The sequence below is a fragment of the Bos indicus genome, chromosome 3 (genome assembly GCF_029378745.1).
Source record: "Bos indicus isolate NIAB-ARS_2022 breed Sahiwal x Tharparkar chromosome 3, NIAB-ARS_B.indTharparkar_mat_pri_1.0, whole genome shotgun sequence".
NCBI lineage: Eukaryota > Metazoa > Chordata > Mammalia > Artiodactyla > Bovidae > Bos > Bos indicus.
This window is the reverse complement of record NC_091762.1, coordinates 116,268,028-116,287,615: the sequence shown is the minus strand read 5'-3', so window position 1 is coordinate 116,287,615 and position 19,588 is coordinate 116,268,028. Positions and strand designations below refer to the sequence as shown.

Genomic DNA, 19,588 nt, shown 5'->3' with positions numbered 1-19,588 from the left:
GGTGTGGCTTCAGAGGTGCTTCAGAGGGGTAAAGCACTGACTCACCCCTTTATCCCGTCACTCAGCCGTGTTTATTGGCACACGCACACCTCTGACCTCTGCAAGAACCCTTTAACGAAGGTGGAGAAGCCGTTTTAAGGGCAAGAAAACTGAGGTTCGTGGAAGGACTGTTACCCGCATCACCCAGTTACTGAGACGCAGAATCGAATCTGTCGCCCTGCCTTCACGCAGCCCTGTCACCAACTGCACTCTTTCTGGAGCCTTCTAAACTAAATATTGTAATTCTCTTGATTTTGTTTTTATTTCTGCTTTTTTTAAAATTGCTTTATTCATCCTACTCTCTTCACAAATTCCTTTAGTTCTGATGTCTTCCTTGCTTTGTAAATCGAATGTTCATTTTTCTTCCTTCCTGCTTTAAAGGTGTTTACAGTTACTGCAAAAAATAAAAAAGATAAAACCTCCTAGGGGCACCTCAAATGTTGACTACAGTTTATTTGCCTGTGCCTTTTTCACAAGTGTCTTTAATGTAAACTAGTAATGAACCAAATTTGTGAAATTAAAATGAGAATTTCGGTCTGAATCCTGTGACATTAAACTCTCTTCAGGTGCCATGAGCCTCTCAGTCCGCGTCCTGCACAAGCCCTGAAGGTGCGCCTTGCCCTCACCTGTCAGCTAGTGTCCTTCTGCAGCGCTGAGGGGCAAGGAAAGGGGAGCTGGGGGCTCCGGGGACCCCCTAGGATGTACCCCCAGCCCCAAGACCGTCGAGGACCTGCTCTGAACAGATGGAAGGTCAGCAATGAATAGCAGCCAGAATTCTCATGTCTCACGGTTGGCTTATCTGAGACCAGGTCCCTCCGTCTCAGCCCTGCTGACACCTGGGGCCAGCAGTAGTTTCCTGGGTGCCCTCTGCTCACTGTAGGATGCCCTGCCCCTTCCCTCGCCTCCACCCACCAGGTGCCCATAGCGTCCTCACCTGCAGGAGAGACAACGAAAAATGTCCCCAGACCCTGCCCGTTGTTCCCAGGGGACAAAAGCACCCAGTTGAGGCAGGCGTGCCCCACTCCTTCAGTCTCCCCCCGCGGGCAGGTATTCACTCTCCATATTTCTCTGGAATGCATTGTTTCTTGCACAGAAAATGCAGACTGCGCCCAGAGGCTGCGGAAGAGGGGCTCCGGACCTGAGCACGGGCTCTGTGTATCCCAGGCAGCTGATAGCACTCTGCAGGGTCTGTGGAATTTGACCATCTCAGGAACCCTGTGAAGCAGGAACTATTATCATCCGACTTTATAAATGAGGAAACTGAGAATCTCCAAGATTCCCCAGGACACGAGCACTGAGGGCTCTTTGGACTTCATGCTCAGCTGCCCCAACTCTGGCCGAGGTCCCCGTCTTCTCAAAGGCAGACCTCCACGCTGTGGTCCAGCCTTTGGCTAGGCCATCCTAGACATGAACGTGGAAGCCGTGTCCATGATGCCTGTGTTAGTTCCCAAATAGTAACAAAGCCACATGTATATGTGTGAGTGAGTGTAAGAGCTGATACCAGGGAAGAAAATCCTTAGCATTTTATGGAAGAGTCAAGCCGTCATTAATCATCCAGAAAGCAAAGAACTTGCTGCAAATACAGACTGCCTACAATAAATAATTTAATTTCCTATCAGACCTTCCCCAAACTAGCATCATTCCATATTAAATGGCCGTGTTATCAGTATTTTAGAGTCCTGGCAGGCACTGCCTGGATACACTGTCAAAGGTATACAGGAGCTTTCCTTGGAGGGTCCAAGACCACAGACAAAGGGAAGTGAAGTGGTTTTGAATACTGGGTGGATCGTTTCAAACATTTAGCTACCATTGCTCAGGAGAGATGAGATCTCGGTGACTCATACCCATACAGAGGTACCCTCCTGGAGCTTCATAATGAAGCCTGGTCCTTCCGGGAGGGAACTTTGGGGACCTTCCTGAGCTAATCCACTATCGTCACTCAGCCCATTCAGGCCAGATTCACGTGAGACTCCAGATTCTGCGATGCCAGGCTTAACTTAGACAGAAAGTCTCCTGGACCCATGATTGATGGTCAGTGTCCTCACAGGAAAAGCCCAACAAAGGCAGAATTCCCACATTCCTAAAAAATGGGGTCACACTGCTGAGCTGCTCTCTCCTGGGGAGACCCCGAGAAAAGGCCGGCTGTCTGTGATTTGGAATTTCTTGCTACTCAATCAGAGCACTGAACCCCGATGTCCACGGGGCCTCGTCCCAGTTTGCGGCAAGGCTGCTGGGAGGACTAAAGTCCATTGTCCTGTGGATTGCTTTGTGCCCAAAGGATTTCACATCTGGTGTTTTCAGTGGCATTATTTTCCTTCTTCATTTTCCGGAACCCAGTAAATAGCTTACACATTGAGCCAAATGAAAAGCCTTTATTGCTGACAACAGACTGCCTCCTGGGTGGCTTGCATGGTCCTCCTGCCCGCTGCCCTTTGGAATAGAGCGTCAGGTGGAAGGGAGGGGGGCAGAAAAGCTTCCCCATCTCCAGCGCCAGGCAGAGCTGTCAAGGATCTGATGGCTGATTTCTTCCCTAGCCCAGACCCTGCCCTACGTTGGAGCTCCTGATATCCACGTGGGGTCCAAATGCCATCACTCATTAGATCACCAACAGTTTTAGTACCATCTCAGAAGACTGGCATTTTCAAAGATGTTTCTTTTTTTTTCTTTTATTAAAAGTTTTTATTTTGTATTGGGATATAGTCAATTAGGGTTTCCCTGGTGGCTCAGATGGTAAAGAATCCATACCTGCAATACGGGAGACCTGGGTTCAATCCCAGGGTTGGGAAGATCCCCTGGAGGAGGGCACAGCAACCCACTCCAGTATTCTTGCCTAGAGAATCTCCATGGACAGAGGAGACTTGAGGGCTACAGTCCATGCGGTCGTAGAGTCAGACACAACTGCGTGAGTAAGCACAGCACAGCACATAGCCAATTAACAAGCAGTGTGGAGTTTCAGGTGAACAGTGAAGAGACTCAGCCGTACATACACGTGTATCCACTCTGCCCCAAACCCCTCTCCCATCCCGGCTGCCACATGACACTGAGCAGAGTTCCCCGTGCTATATAGTAGGTCCTTGTTGGTTATCCGTTTTAAATACAGCAGTGTGTATGTGTCAAAGATCCTTGCATTGCAAGAGAAGCCAAAAGGATGACAGAAGGGCAGAATTCAAACTCTGATCTCTGCATTTGAGGAGATCTGCGGGATTCTGCCCAGCCTTTCTCCCCCCAGTGGCCACCACAAATCCCAAACCGTGCACATGACCTCTGCCCACTCCACGTTTAAAATATTAATTGATGACATCCCCACCGATGTTCCGTGCCTTTGACCTGGGCCTCAATCATCCCACCTGCAGCCGCACTGTCCCGTGTCATTGCTCCCAGGAGGGATGTTACACCAGAGATCAAAGGAAAGGATTCCAATCTGGATAAGTGGGTCTTCAGGGGGGATCCCAGGTGGCTCAGAGATAAAGAATCTGCCTGCAGTGCAGGAGAAGCAAGAGATATGGGTTTGATCTCTGGGTCGGGAAGGTCCCCTAGAGGAGGAAATGGCAGCCCATTCCAGTATTCTTGCCTGGAGAATCCCATGGACAGAGGAGCCTGGCGGGCTAGTTCATGGGGTCGCAAAGAGTCAGGCATGACTGAGCAACTGATCAGGCACGCACACAAGGGGCGGGGCAGAGAAGAGGATTTCTGGAAGGAACAGAGAGGGCTTAGTCACTGGCACATCCCGCAGATGGAGCCTGCACCCCGAGACCCACAGGGGTCTGCGACACCGTGTGCTGAGCTCGGTGACAGCTCAGGGAGACAGGGAGACAGGAAATCCACACGCTGTGTCCAGACTCAGTTCCTCCTCTCTCCCTCCACACCTCAGTGCAGGAGGAAGTGGCTGGTGATTTTCACTGGCTTCAAGAGGTGGGAATGCAGAAAAGAGCAGGCTGCAGCCTACCCAGTACCCAAGTACACTGTGGTCCAGCATGCTGTGGAATGGCAGAGAGACCCTTGAACAGGGCTGCCAGAGGAGCCCTGACTGAGAACCAGAGGACATCTCAGCAGACGCCAGTGGGGATGGGGGCGGGACGCCTCTGAATGGCAGAGACGGGGCTGCAACATTGAATCATTTTTATTTGCCTATTACAGAGCTGTTTTTCCACTAGTCATGTATGGATGTGACAGGTGGACCACAAAGAAGGCTGAATTCTGAAGCTTTTGATGCTTTTGAAGCTTGGAGCTAATGCTTTTGAACCGTGGTACTGAAGACTCTTATTAGAGTCCCTTGGACTACAAGGAAATCAAACCAGTCAATCCTAAAGGAAATCAGTCCTGACTATTCATTGGAAGGACTGATGCAGAAGCTGAAGCTCCAGTCTTTGGCCATCTGATGCAAAGAGCCGACTCATTGGAAAAGACTCCGACGCTGGGAAAGACTGAGGGCAGGAGGAGAGGGCGATGACAGAGGATGAGATGGTTGGATGGCATCACTGAATCCACAGACATGAGTTTGAGCAAGCTCTGGGAGATAGGGACGGATAGGAGGGCCCGGAGTGCTGCAGTCCATGGGGTTGCAGAGTTGGACACCACTGAACTTGGGGGTGCAATGCATACCCCGCTTTGCACTGACTTCATGCTAAGTAGGTTTCTGTCTGAACTCAGGCCACTAGATAGCACAGAGCAAACTTCAGTCCCTTTCTATCATCAAGAATGTATATTTGGATCACAGTCTCCTCTGATTTCACTTTGCCACCCTCCCATCCCTTCTCCCTGACCTTGGTGTCTTCACCTATGGTTACGTCATTATCCATCTGACCTGAAGCCTATTTGGAACAAGGCAAGGGCTTCCCTGGTGGTGGCTCAGTGGTAAAGAATCCGCCTGACAATGCAGGAGACACAGGTTTGATCCCCGGGTTGGGAAGATTCCCCTGGAGAAGGAAATGGCAAACCCTTCCAGCATTCTCGCCTGGAGAATCCCATAGACGGAGGAGCCTGGCGGACTAGTCTGTGGGGTTGCAGAGAGCCGGATACGACTTAGGGACTGAAGCACCACAAGACGCACGTGGCCCTGAGAACACGCCTGCGTATCAAGTAGATGTTTAGAATAATATGTAAGCTGGGCTTCACAACTTCAGCCCTAAGCCCTCTGAGAAGGGGGAGCCCTCCTGCAGTAGGTTGGAAGCAGGGCCTGGGGGGCTGTCTGCTGTGGAAACCGACGTGCCCAGGGCATTTTCCTAAAGTGGGGGCAGCCCCCAGGTTCCCAGGTGAGCCTGGAGTCCCGGTCCGGGTCCACCTTAGTGTTGGCAAAATCTCTCTCTGTTCATCAGTCCCAACAGAGGGCCGGGGGGTGGGGCTCATCAGGAAGCCACGCCCTCTTCTGGGTTCCTGCCCAGACACGCCCACCGAGCCCCCACTGCTCCTTTAGCCCGTGTAGATGGTAGGGGCTTCCTGAGAGAGCTCTTCCTGACCACTAGTAAGGGGGGTTAATTTGGTGACCGCACAGGCCAGGATTGTACTTATTGCACGGCCTAAAGAACAGGCTCATGGATGGATTATCTTTTAAATGAAGAATCTGTCTTGACCAGAGAAGAAGAAAGGACTTAAACCACAGAGCCTCAGCAGGGAAGGTTCAAGGCCTGGCGGACACGAGGATGAGTTCCAGGCCCTCAACCCTTTTGGGGAGACGGCAGACTGGGACTTTTCTTTACCAACTTTGCATTGACAAGTGCACCTACCAACCAGCTCCCCTCCCTTACACATAGGCAGAAATTTAAAAAAATTAAACCACAACACTCGCACTCAGATGTTCCTCCTTTCACATAATTTCATCCAAGTTAACTTCCTGGGATTTGCTTTTCTGACAGTATTCCTTTCTTTAAACATATTTATTAGGTTGATCACCTATGTTGTAAATATTTGTATATCATCATCAAACATGCCGCCTGAATGCCAAACATGCTTTGAAAACTGAGATCTGAACACCTTTTTAGGAAAAAAAACATCTTTATTAAAAAAAAATAACTTACAAATGGAAAGAACTCTCTGGAATACAAGGGTTTGTTTTGCGTGCCGTGTTACAGACTGGGATAGTGTCACTGCACTTATTTTTAATGTCACTTTACAATAATATTAATGTCACAAACTGCATTATAGAGCAGTTTTCGTTCCGTATCCCAGACCGGCCCAAAGCACCACACAGATATAAAACTATCGTCAATAAAACATTTCAGCCAGGACTGGCATATATATTTTTATATTTATATATATATATATATATTTATATAGAGAGAGGCTTTCAAAACAGCTAACAATTAATGTCATCCTTAGTCAAAACGGAAGTCAAACTAACCTCAGAACTACGACACTGAGTACATGTCAGCATGGATACCTCCCATACGATATTTAAAATATAAACTTTCAAATACACTGAGAGGGTACATCAAGAGTGAGAAAAATAGAGTCTTAAGATTTAAATACAAATCCCCATTATGAAACCTTTAGGCAGCACAGAAAAGTCGTATGTTACAGAAGTGCAGGCAAGCCTGTCCCGAAGCTGGTGTGACGAGCAGCGGGGGCTTGTCACAGGGGCCCCGCGAGGGTCACGCTGAGCCGAGAGCGAGAAAGGAGCCATAGGGACGCAGGCTGCCCCTCTCCACGCCAACGAGGGTCGCCAAGCCTGAAGCCACTTGGCTTTCCTCCGGAAAACCAGGCAGCCCGGCAGGTCGCCCCGCTGCAGCCCAGCGCACAGGTCCAGAGGCCGCGCGGGGCAACATCACTTGGCATTCTGCTCCAAAGCGGAGTACTCGGTCTCCGAAACGCGGGAGGCATCGATGAGCTTGGTGAGGCCCGTCTTGGCCGAGTACTTGAAGATGAAGGCCTTCATCAGCTCGTACCGGTAGTTGCGGTTGATGAAGCTGTAGAGCACAGGGTTGACACAGCAGTGCACCAGCGACAGGCACTGCGTGACGTGCAGCGCCGTGAAGAGGAAGGCCTCCAGCTGGCAGGTGAAGGGGATGTAGTGCAGGATGGAGAAGATGTCCAGCAGCACCACCAGGTGGTACGGCAGCCAGCACACCAGGAAGACCACCACGTAGGAGAGGATGATCTTCCGGCTGCTCTGCTTCTCCTGGTCGCTGGAGGAGGCGATGGCGCGGGCCAGCAGGAAGTAGAAGACAGCGATGATGCAGAAAGGAATGGCGAAGCCCAGGATCACGGAGACCAGCTCCATGCTGATGAGCCACTCCTTGACGCTGTGCTCGGGGTAGAAAGCCCGGCAGTAGGTCTCGTTGTTGGAGGCGGACGTCACGGTCTTCAGGTAGTAGGTGTCGGGCAGGGACACGCCGAAGGCCAGCAGCCACACCAGGACGCACACGGCACGGCGCACCAGCCTCTTCTTGCGGCCGGAGGTGCTGGCGAAGTAGGCGACGGACAGGTAGCGATCCACACTCATGCAGGTGAGGAAGAAGATGCTGCCGAAGAGGTTGATGGAGAAGATGAGGTGGGTGACCTTGCACGTGAGCTCGCCCATGGGCCACTGGTTATGCTGCACGAGGCTGACCACCCAGACAGGGATGGTGACCACCACCCACAGGTCGGCGATGGCCAGGTTCAAGATGTAGCAGTGCGTGTCGTAGCCCGTAGTCTTGGCCTGGATGTTCACCCAGACCACCACGGAGTTGGCGATCATGCCGATCACAAAGATGAAGATGTAGACGAAGGACAGCGTGTACAGCAGGACGCTTTTGTTGGGTATGTGGCCGCACTGCAGGGTGTCCACCGCGATGCAGTCGCTGCCATTGCAGGGCCAGCTGATGTCGGAGAAGTTCCCCGGCTCCGAGTAGTCCAAGAGATGCAGATCCATGGTGTCGAGGGCAGCGGTCGAACGGCCTGCGCGCAAAAGCAAATACAGTTTTAAAAGATGCAAGAGCAGAATGGATCCCTTAGCAAACGCTTCAGGCCTGTAAAGCGCTTTCCCAGCACCCCCATCTGCTCAGCGGTTTCACAGTAGCTCCCAAGTAACTTTGCAAAGAAAGGCGAGAACAAAACTGACCATGACAGAATCTGCAAAACACACCCACATTCTAAAACCATCTGAGTCCATCTCTCTCAAAGAGTGAAAGCATTCACTTCCTCTGTCTTTGCAGGACTGTGTTCTCAAGAGGTCACCAGACTGGGTTGTGCCCAGATGTGAAACTGACACATTCTGGGGGGTCAGAGGGACGTCGGGCAGCTGAGCCTCAGCCCGGAGGTGCCTGTGGCCAGCTCACTTTCCCCTGCGGATGGCAGAGGCATTTCACCCACATACCCAAGAGCAGGGGGTGGATCTGTTCCCTGCACTGGTGAGTAACAAGCGTCCTGCTTGGCCGTGTTGGGCTGCCTGCGGTTTGCAGACTTCTGGAGGTGTGGACAGTGTGTGGCCTGCCCTGCAATTTCACTGCGCCCCCATCCACAGTCTCTGACTTTGCCATGTGATTCTCAACTCAGAGCCACCAATCAGCCATCTCCTAATGTGGGCCATTGCCTGGTTTTCCACCTTTTATTTGTCCAACTGCTTTGAGAGCAACTTGTACCAAGACCCAAAGCTGGGTCTTGGAGGGACTGGCTTTTCCTAATGGTCTTCCCTGCTGATCTGGCATGAGGTCAACATTCTCGACTGGCACCGTCTTAACACCCAGAAGAATCCCGGCCTGAGGTGTTACTGTGCCTGGGGATGACGGCCCACTGACTCCAGCTCTGAGAGCTGCCCGGGGCTGTCTTCTCCTGCTGACCCGCCCACCTGAAGGCTCTGAAGTGCCCCCACCACCACCCTGGGTGGACAGCCTCACTGCGTCCCCACAGGAAGGGGCTGTAAAATGAAAACACTCGGCCCAAGGGTGCCCGGCTGGGCATCGCCATCTAGAGTAGGGAGTCTGTTCCTCCTTCTCCCGTCGCAGGTAAGGACCGACTGCAAGCCAAGCTTATTTGCCAAGTTCATCTAAACTGGACTCCAGGCCACACACGAGAGGTCCCGGAGGATGGGGAAGGATGGTCCCTGAGTCAGGGCCCAGTGGCCGGGCTAACAGTCCACAGAGACCCAGCTGGGAGAGCACCCCTCTGGTGACCAGACCATGCTGGGCTGGGATTCAGGCTCCTGCCTCATTAGTGTTTGATGTGAGTCTAGTTAATCCGTCATCTGCCACTGCTTTCTCAGCGCACCAGCCCCCCCGTCTCCCAGGGCTACCTAAGAACTCAAGGGCTGAGGACAGAATCTAACAGACAGAAACTCAAAACCGCATCCACCCCCTCTCTTGACCTATCAAAAAGCATGGACTCGCTTACTTCTTGCTCCACATTCAAAACTGACCAAGTGGCTAAGTGGTCAATGTCCCGCCCTGAGAGGGGGGAAAGGCAGAAACTACCCACAGACAGCGAGCTGATGCCTTCACCTCCAGGGGAAACGAGCAGATGCCCAAGAAGTGAGGCCATCCACCTGCTGCCGCCCAAGGCCACCTCAGCCTCCAGACTCACAGCTGAGGACCTGCCCTAGGACCACAGGTATGGAGATGGCCCTCAGTTGCTGTCTGTTCACCTCTGTGAGCAGCAAGTGGCCGCTGGTTCCCTTCCAGGTGACCTGACCAGGCCTCAGCATCCCCTGCTGCTGCTGGACACAGCTGGACCTCTGAGGAGGAGGTGGTGGAGCCATGGGGCCTGAGGCCAGGAAACCTGGTGGTCCTCAGAGCCTCCTCCCATCAACAGAGGACACTCAGGCCCTGGGACCACCGACTTGGTCAGGCAAAACCTGACCAGAGGGCACGCACGGAAAATCAGCAAGGTCAAGTTGAAGTGAAATGAAGTGAAGGTCACTCAGTCTTGTCCGACACTTTGCGACCCCATGGACTACACAGTCCAGGGGATTCTCCAGGCCAGGATACTGGAGTGGGTGGCCTTTTCCTTCTCCAGGGGATCTTCCCAACCCAGGGACCGAACCCAGGTCTCCCGTATTGCAGGTGGATTCTTTGCCAGCTGAGCCATCAGGGAAGCCCAAGGTCAAGTTAGGACAAATAAACTCATCCTCCTAAGAGACTGTGGAAGATGCAGCTGGAGGACCCCAAGCAGACATGGACGCACAGTGCATGCCTGTGAGAGACCAGGCCTGGACAGCCCTCGCGGTGGGCAGCCACCTCCAGATCCTGCCTTCAAGGTGCTCCTGACCCTCCCACCACCCTGGGCTGCTAAGCAGCCAGGAACTGATGGTGCCCGCTGCACCCTCGCCTTCAGGAGAGAGGGAGGGGAGGATTTGGGCTTGACTCTCCTGTATGGCTGTAAGGTGTGACCCCGTTTTTTCCCATCTCCTTAAAATGAAACACATCCACAGCTGAGCGTCGTTTCCTATTTGGCCCAGCCACCTCATTCTTTCTGGAGCTGTTAGTAATTGCGCTCTGCTCTTTTGGGAGAAGCATACAAGACACCTTCCAACCTGGGGGGGGTTCCAACCTTCCGGTGTCATATTTTCTTGTCTTTTCATACTGTTGATGGGGTTCTCACAGCAAGAATACTGGAGCGGTCTGCCCTTCCCTTCTCCAGTGGACCACGTTTTGTCAGAACTCTTCACTGGGACCTGTCCATCTGGGGTGATGGACTCGCGGCTCATAGCTTCACTGAGTAACACAAGCCCCTTCGCCACGACCAGGCTGTGATCCATGAAACACACTTGCAGCATGGCATGGGCTTCCCTGAGGCCTAGTGGTAAAGGCTGCACGAGTGGTAAGGAAGCCTTCTGCCAGCGCAGGAAACAGAAGAGACATGGGTTCAATCCTTGAGTCAGGAAGATCCCCTGGAGGAAGAAATGGCAACCCAACTCCAGTATTCTTGCCTGGAAAATCCCACAGACAGAGGAGCCTGGCGGGCTACAGCCCGTGGGGTTGCAGAGTCGGTGCGACTGAGCGACTAACACTTTCACTTTAGCTTATAAAGCACTTTCAGCCCATGACCTCATCTGACCCGGGTCCCTGCAGAACTCAGCCGGAGGACGAGCTGCTGCCCCACAGAGGCGGGCAGAGTGGGGCTGGGCCCTGGCTGAGGGTCCTTTCCTCTGCCCGCCCTGGCATAGCCCTACTAGAGGCCTCCACAGATGCAGCCAGAATCCCTGGGGTCTGCGCCGTGCACGGGGGCTGGAGAAAAAGGAAGCCTGACTGAGATGCTACGCCCCCACCTCTGTCTTCCCCGCAAGGAGTCATCCCGCTAACTGGACACGCCGTACCCCCCCAGCACCCAGGTGGAGGGGCATGGCTCAGTGTGGACGGAGGGGCCCACGGGCACAGGAGGCCTACAGGAATCACCAGGAGTCTGTGTCCCTCCAGGGCCCACATCTCCCGCACAGCAGACCGTCCACACTCACACCTCTGGGCCTGGGCCAGCCCTCGGTGTCCCCTGCACCGCAGCCAAGGTAGGGAAGGGCTCAGGGACCCCATCGGGTCCTTAGGTTTCTGGCCTCTGGACAATGAAAACCCAACTTAATGATCACTGATCCTCTGGGACCAGAAGGTGACTTAAGAGTCGGTCCACGGCCCCCCCTCCCCCACAGTCCTCTCTGTTTCCTCTTAGGCAGTGTGGGGAACCTTCCAGGAGGGGCTGGGGGTACAGCAGAGGCTTGGGGGGTGCCATGCTGGAGCTTGAAAGCCAGCTGGTCCACCGATCATCCACCACCAATCACTGACCAGCCACCAGCCCAGGAGATGAGCCAGAGGCCTGCGCCGTGCCCACCGGCCTTCTACCAGGGAGCCTACCGGCCCCTCCCCTCCCAGGGCAGAGGCTCCAGGGGTCCAGAGAAGTAAGAGAGGCCGCAAGAGAGGAGGTGTGCACGCAAGGAGTGCAGCAATCCAGCCCCTCGCAGATCTAAACGGGAAGCCAAAGAGGGGGGAAAATGCTGCAGGAGAGCGCAGCCCACGGCACCTGTCATTTTTCACCTGTTCTGTTTTGGAAACAAACAAGGGCTCTTTCCAGAAAAAGAGAATAGTATTGTATAAAGACATCTGCCAGGTCACGTCGAATGCAGTCGGTGGGCCTCTGAGCGTGTGTCCAGGAGGCCCGAGGCTAATCGTGGGTGGTCCCTGCGCCTAAGACAACAAACTTCCGAAGTCACTGTCTTAGATTTTAACAGGTGATGCTCTCAAGACCCTGACCTGAACAAAGATGTGATCCAGCAACTGCAGAACATCTACCCAGACCCCTGGCTCCCCAAGGCCTGGCAAACTTGAGGGAGGCAGGGGTGAGAGGGACATCCCATCAACCCCCCAAGACCCTTCACCAGAGTCTCCACTTGCCCCCAGGAAAAGCGAGGGGTCATCCCATGCAACTGGAGGGCTCACTGCCTATGCCAACTGGGAAGCATGGGCCGTGATCCTCGTATACACGGTGACATCTCCAGGCCACGTGGCGGGTCTGTGATGGCAGGAAGGGCTGTGGTGAGGCTGAGGATCCCAGGGCCTGAAGCCGACTCCCAATCCACGTGGACCAGACCCCCTCTGCTGCAACAAGCCAGCAGTTCCGTTCCTGTCGGCTTGGGCCAGAGCTCAGGAGGGACCTCTGGGTGACAGTCACACCTGCCCACCACCTGCGTCCCTTGGGGGTCAGAGCCCCAACCAGGGAGGGCGGGAGAATGAGAGACGACTTCTGACACAGGTTAATAACATCTGCGTAAAGATTTCTCATGGAAGGAAAGCAACCGGGCTTGGGATAAAAGATTCCTCCAGTTCTTTGATCTCACAAGTTCACACATTCTCTTCTCAAAATAAATATTCCCAAGATGCAAGGATGTTTATTGAAGCACTATTTACACACCGGCAAAAAAAATTGGTGACAACATAAATGTCGATCCATAAAGGACCGCAAACCACTGTCTGGAATATAATACAGCTGTATAAAGAAAGAGGGGATGCTTTTATGAACATGGAAAGTTACACATATATACATGCCCAAAACACAAGAATTATGTGCATTTTGATAGGTACATGTATGTGCATAAGAGGCTTCCCAGGTTGCACTAGCGGTAAAGAACCTGCCCGCCAAGGCAGGAGACACAAGAGATGCGGGTTCAGTCCCTAAGTCAGGAAGACCCCCTGGAGGAGGGCACGGCAACTCACCCCAGTGTTCTTGCCTGGAGAATCCCATGGAGAGAGGAGCCTGGCCGGCTACAGTCCATGGGGTCACAAAGAGTCGGACATGACTGAAGTGACTGGGTGCACACTCATGTGTGCGTAAAAGCGTGGGGAAAGATCTGCAGTGAATACAAAACTGGGCTGGAAGTGTGGGATAAGAGGACAAAGGAGGGATTGTGGCTTTCACCTCACACACTTCTCTGTGATCTGAAACTTGGCATCAAGAGTTATGGAAATTTTACTAGAGGCACGAACGTCCCACAGAACAATGGTGGTTCGTGGTCCATTTTTTTCTAGACCAGAGGGACCCCGCTGAAAACAAAGTAGTAATCAGCATCACTTTTTTTTCGTTCCCCTTTTCCCAATGGGTACTGGTTTCTCTCACCAAGCTCCCTCTACAGGGATCGCTTCCTGTAGATTCTGGGTCCAACATCTGCACCCAGAGAGCATCACACTGCCACCAGGACAGGAAGGAGATTTTCCTATGGCCTGGAGGATGGAGAACCAGCGTCTGCCCACCTCGTCACCCCCACCCCCTAACCCCACACTGGCATCTGTAAGAGACTCATCTACCACTCACATCCCCATTTGCTGGAAGGGAGATGTCCCCTCGTCTCTCGGGCTTATTATTCATCAATCGAGGTTCCTTGGCGACCACAGCACAGCTCCAAGCGGCCTGACACATTCAGCTGCCCCCAGTGGTCTCCCTGCGCTCACCCGGCAAGCTGAGGGCAAAGCCAGAACGAGACATCTCCAAGTTCAGGGTCTCCATGGGCTGGTGCTTTGGCCTGCAAGGAACATGTCCTTCCCCTGGACCACAGTCACCCCCTGCAGGACACGGACGGCCCCACATTCAGGTACCCAACCGGGGTTCCCCAACACTGCCTTCAGCATGTGAGCAGTTTCCAGTCACAGACCTGGAACGCCCTTCCCGGCCAGCCAGGCAGGCCCCCCCTCCCCATTTACGCCCTCTGTTACTCCCACCTCCTCCCAGCCAGGCCGTATACCTCCACTCTTTTTCGCTGGGCTGTTCCCCGGTCCCCCTCCTTCCTGCTCAAGCCCCCACCCCACGACGTCTTACTGCCTGTGTACAGGGCAGCCAGCAATGGCGCCTGGACAAAGCACGTGTTCAATGAATTCATAATCAATGAATCAACAGTGAATCAAGCTCCCGAGACCAGAAATAGGAGATTATCAACGGAAACAGGAGCCCCGAGGAGACTATTCCGGAAGCCTCCCTTGAGCTAAGTCTCACCCGTTTCTATGCCTGCCAATGTTTGTGGAGCCCCTTCTGTGAGAGGCACTGCTCTGGGGCAATAACAGACCAGAATCATCACTCCCCACCCACCCCTGGGGACCCGCCAGCTAACCGAGAAGGTCGGGAAAGCAGCGTGGACATCGCTGGAGCGTGGAGAGGGACTTCCGCTCCAGTGACCAATGGGGACCCCCCAGAGGAAAGTGGGTGCTGGGGTGGCCAGGGATGTGCTACCGGAGGGTCACCGAACCTGGCTGAGCCTGTCCGTGCGAGAGCCACCACGGTCTTGAGCAAGGGCCTGGCTTTGGGGCAGAAAAGGCTTTTGAGGGAGGAGGCAGCAGGCCTGCAGGGGAAGCCAGGTGCTTGTCAGGCCTGGGTGCAGTGCAGAGAAGGTGACATGGGCCAGGCCACCCAGGGCACCGACTCGGACGCTGAGGGGACCCTGGGCTCTCCAGGATCTGTGCCCGCAGGCGACATTTTTCACTGGCTTTTCTGCAATTGGGGCTCAACTCATGTCCTCCCAGGGTGGAATTTCACGGAGCAGCTCAGTGTTGTCCCAACACGATCACCCAGCCTAGCTAACCGCACCGCTGGGCACCTGGAAACTGAGGCCAGACAGGCAGCAGGACCAGAAACTCAGGGGTGTGGCTGAAACCAGCTCTGTTCACCCTCCCCACACCCCAGGGACTCTCCAGGGGGACGCAGAAGCAGGTCGCCTGCGAAAGCCCAGCCCTTTCCACTCCAGGAGCGCAATTTATATACGGAAGACCTGCACCATTCCTTTCTTTTTTTCAAATTAATTAATTTTAACTGGAGGCTAATCACAATATTGTGGTGTTTTTGCCAAACATCGACATGAATCGGCCACGGGTATACATGTGTGCCGCCATCCCCCTCCCCACCCCATCCCTCTGGACTGACCCAGAGCACCCGTGCTAAAAGTCCTTAGGAAACTGCACAGCTCTGGGGTTTGTTCATTTCGTACCAATCCTGCATTAAATCTATGGGAACGTCCAGGAGAGTTTTGGCCCAGGCTTGGGAGGCCAGCTGCTAGGACTGCGAGCAGAGCTGGGGCAGGGGGGCAGTCTGTCTCCCCCCACCCCATGTCAAACAAACAGAACAATGCCATCCTGGCTGCTGTTATTTTTCACAAGGAAAGTACTGCTCTGAGTCGTTTGAGAGAGAGAGAGAAATCCAAACCCTAATCCAGATAGAGGCCACCAATTTCCAGAGTCCTCAGACACTTCGCATTGATACACGGGGAGAACTGGGGGAAAGAGAACGAACCCCATGTCCAGAAACCTGATCTGTTCTATTGTGCTCAGCGGCCCGACTGGGAAGCGGCACAGGACCCAGGAGGGCAGACCAGAGGTTCCCACGGCACAAAGGCTGCCCTCTGGGCTGGCGGGTGTAACCAGAGCCCTAATTCCCACCCAGCTTAGAAGCAGGATGAGCGGTGGGGGGTTAGCCAGCCTAGGACAACCCCAAACCCTGGGCTACACACAGTGGGGTTCCCATCTTAGACTTAAAACTACGAGCAGACGTGACAGAGGTTTCCTGGACCGTAAGAGAACTGGGAGGTGTTAGCCATGTGGCTGGCCCTGCCCCCTTTATCTGTCCCCTGCCTGTGGGCACCACCCAAGGGGGTCTCAGCCCCTCCACCTCGGAACAAAAAAGCAGAGTCAGCTTCCAAATCTGCTTAGGGCTCCGCAAAATTTTCACTATGAAAACACGCAACTCTCTTCATCACTTGAAGAACCAAGCAACGACATTTTTTCCAGTTCTAAGCTGAGTCGATTCTTGTGTAACCAAAGGATCAAAGATTCCAGCAGCAAACCATTAAGTATTCAAAATCAGAGGACTGCCCCCTTTTTTCTCATTCTTTCCCTTTTTTCTGCTTGCTTTCACTTTAATAAAACATATGTCTCCCAGAGCCATAATTTCCTGGACTTTAAAAACACTTGACATGACACACAAATTTCCACCTACACACATGCAATTTGTCTGGAAGCCCTTCTAAAACTATTTCTGTCCCTGAATAAAAACCAAGTTCCGTGGTTGCCTGGATGAAAAATACAAATACTTTCTAGCCCGGAATTCCACTCGTGTTCTGCAGAACCACTGAGAACCATCTCAAGTACTAAAACCTTTAAGGTTTTTTCCTTCTCCTGGTTACCCTTAGGGTTCACAGAATGACTCTCTTTCAGTCTCAGGTTTGAGTAACCAATGTCCCTGGTGTCTCCTGGAAAACACGAGCCTCTCTCTTTGCCTGGAGTGATCAGACAAAAAGCCACTGTTCCTGATTAAGTAGGTTTTTTTTGTTTTGGTTTTTTTTTTTCCATCCAGAAAGACTATACTTTGCCTGTTCTGGACCTGATTAGAAACCATAATACCTTCTCCAATCTCTCAAGACTGGATGCTAATATGGGATAACCTCGGAAGTCCTGACTCAGTTAAGCATCTGCATGCTCCCTGCACTGTACCTTCCAGAACTTTTAAAAAATGACAACTGCAATGCACATCCCTTTAAAAAATCAGATGAGCAGCAAAACACAGCAGCAAGTCTCAATTTTCTTTTGCTTTTCCACCCAAATCCCGAGCAACCCTCCTCCCCCACCCCCATCTCCAGGAGCTTGGGGCATGGAGCTCCACAGTTGGTCCACACTGGAGTGTTTATGGCAGAGACTGGGGGAAAAAAGAGCAAATTGTTTCCAAGCTAGAGCTCCCCATGTGCAACTCTGCTTTAGAAAAAGGCTCTGCATCTGGGGAAGCTCAAGGGCTGATGAAAGAAGGGCAAGCAGTTTATCCATTTAAAATCTATGGAAAGTGAAGCGCAGACACCAGCCGCCTCCACTTGCCTTTCTCGGAGAGGCTATTTGATCTCCGCATTTCCCTGGAATAAATAAAGCCACACAAAGGCAGCATCTGCCCGTTTAAAGAGAAAAGAAAAAGTTACCACATTGAGACTCTGCAGAATGAATGTTTCAGGAGATGTCAGGGCATCGAATACCTTCAAAGCGCTGTAAACCATTTGGGTGGGGGGGGGCCTTCTACGTCTGGAAAACGTAATGATCCTGGTGTGAGCAAATGAATTGAAAGAAAGAAAGAGAGACAGAGAGAGAAAGAAAAAGGGAGACAGGCAGTCTGACTTTTACAACTTCTCATTCTCCCTGGAACTTCCAAGTCTTGGCTAACCACCCAAGCCTGACCTCACTGCAGAGTTTTGAGTCACTCCTCAGATCTTTATGCAGGCGAACAAAATCAAACAAAATTCATGTTTTTTACTTCAAGAGTACAATCGCAGTGCAAAATCCTAGACTTGTGTGTGCCTTTTTTTTTTTTTTTCCCAACTGAAGTCAGATTTAACACCTTCTGAGCGAACAGCAAATAGTCAGATTAAGAAGGATGCAGTGGAGAGACAAGAGGGCCGGGCTGTATTTAACATTCACTCTTATAGCTTCCGGATTTACAGGCTCTGGTAATCCTCCAGAGCAGTGAATTCAAACCCATTCTGGACCCACAAAGACTCTCAGCCCAGTTTTCTTCTCCGCTGGAGGACGCCTCTTCATAAAGGGCACATCTTTCTGGAATTACACGTTTAGTGCCAGCTGTTTCCCCAGTGGAGAGACAGAAGAGAAAACAGGTAGGCAGCGGCGCTAAGCTGACCCCGATGCCAACTTTGAGCAAGAGGGATGGACAGTCTGCTTGCAGATGAACCTCAGATTCCTCAGTCCAACAGACACACACAGAGAGCGCCTTCCACTTCAGAAAACAGCCCTTGTTGACTTTCTGCAGCCCACGGGAAGCCCCGAGTTAGCAGCCGCACTTCGCAAGGCAGCACGCCGCCTGGGCTTTCGGAAACCAGACCTGCGGACTCGCCAGCACCCATCAGAGCTTATTAGAAAGAAGAGCTCTGGAAAAAGACCACTGCGCTTAAGAGCAGACCCCTGCCCGCCGTCCGCACGCCCTGCGGACCCAGCAGCGTTTCCTTACCTGGCGGCTGGGCTCCTCCGGCTCCGGCTCGCCTTCTGGGTTCAGGCGCTCGGTGCCTTAGGGCTGAGCAGTTTGCAGAAGTGTGAGCTTTCTGGGGCTGCAGACTCGCGTTATATACACTGCGGGCGGGCGGCCTCTAGATGGCAGCTTTGTAACCGCCATCTGCTGCTTCCCTTGCCGGGCCGCCCCCCTCCCCCTCCATCCCTCCGCCCCGGCCATCCACCCTCCGTGCGCGCGCGCGCGCACACACACATGCTTACATGCACGCACACACTTGCACGCGCGCGCGCACCCTCACCCCTCTTGTAAACCCCGATCTGTGGTTTCCGGCCAAACTCTCGCACACAAGCATACTCTGGGGAAATCCCAGCCTGCCTTCATTTGCAGAGTCTAATGAAGCTACAAGATCCAGACCCCAGGTGGAGGGGGGAGATGCGTCAGCAGAAGAAACATCGGCAAAGAAACCCCAGCACTTTGCCAAATCATCAAATATTTATCTGGGTCTCAGGGATATCTTTAATAATCCCATTAACAAGAAGAATTCCTTTGAATGCCTCTTAGCTCTAGGGAAGACTTTGTTCCCAAGACAAATTGCTCTGAACTTCTGAACTTCGGTGTTGATTTATTAAGCCTGGGTTGTCTTTGTTAATTCCTCCAAAACAGAAGCAACAGTTTTGGAAGGGGAGCAATGAATCTGTACCACATCATACTACCCCCAAAGGAGGGGACGGAACATTTGTAATAGATTTTATTTAGATTCTTTTATTTGTAAATCTTGAAAGTCTGGTGAAAATAACGTTCTGAACCACCTACCTAGTGCCAGACACACACTAGAGGTATCAGACATGTCTTTTGATAATGTCCTGTTCAGAGGTTAATTTAGCAAATATTTATTTTTATTATTGACATATACATTCTTATCTAGAAGTGGGTGGCTGAAGTTCTGTCCATGGGGGAATTAGACCTAAAAATGTGCTTCACATAATAATCACCTCTACTGCCCTATTTAGATTAATCAAGGGTAAGACAAGGACCTGAACTTTCACTTTTAAAACCATGCTTACTGAGCTTTCCCCCAGAGTAACTGCTGTTCTGCGGCTTCTGTTTTGCTTTCTGCCTCTTGGCGTTAGTTCCATGGCTCAAGTCACTGTAAGCAGGCACCCAGTCCTCCTCTCCC

The 19,588-nt window shown here is 52.5% G+C and overlaps 1 protein-coding gene across 1 annotated transcript; it reads right to left on the bottom strand.

Moving 5' to 3' along the window:
* Window positions 1–6,010: 6,010 nt before the first annotated feature.
* ACKR3 (atypical chemokine receptor 3) lies at window positions 6,011–18,555 on the bottom strand. The gene is made up of 2 exons (XM_019957959.2): window positions 18,412–18,555; window positions 6,011–7,914 (listed from the first exon to the last, which is right to left on the bottom strand). Exon 2 carries the CDS (start codon window positions 7,886–7,888, stop codon window positions 6,800–6,802), a length of 1,089 nt encoding a protein of 362 aa, XP_019813518.2. The 5' UTR covers window positions 7,889–7,914; window positions 18,412–18,555; the 3' UTR covers window positions 6,011–6,799.
* Between the last annotated feature and the right edge of the window lie 1,033 nt (window positions 18,556–19,588).

Coding starts and splice junctions, on each gene's coding strand:
- ACKR3 (XM_019957959.2), bottom strand. CDS start 7,888: ATGGATCTGCATCTCTTGGACTACTCGGAGCCGGGGAACTTCTCCGAC.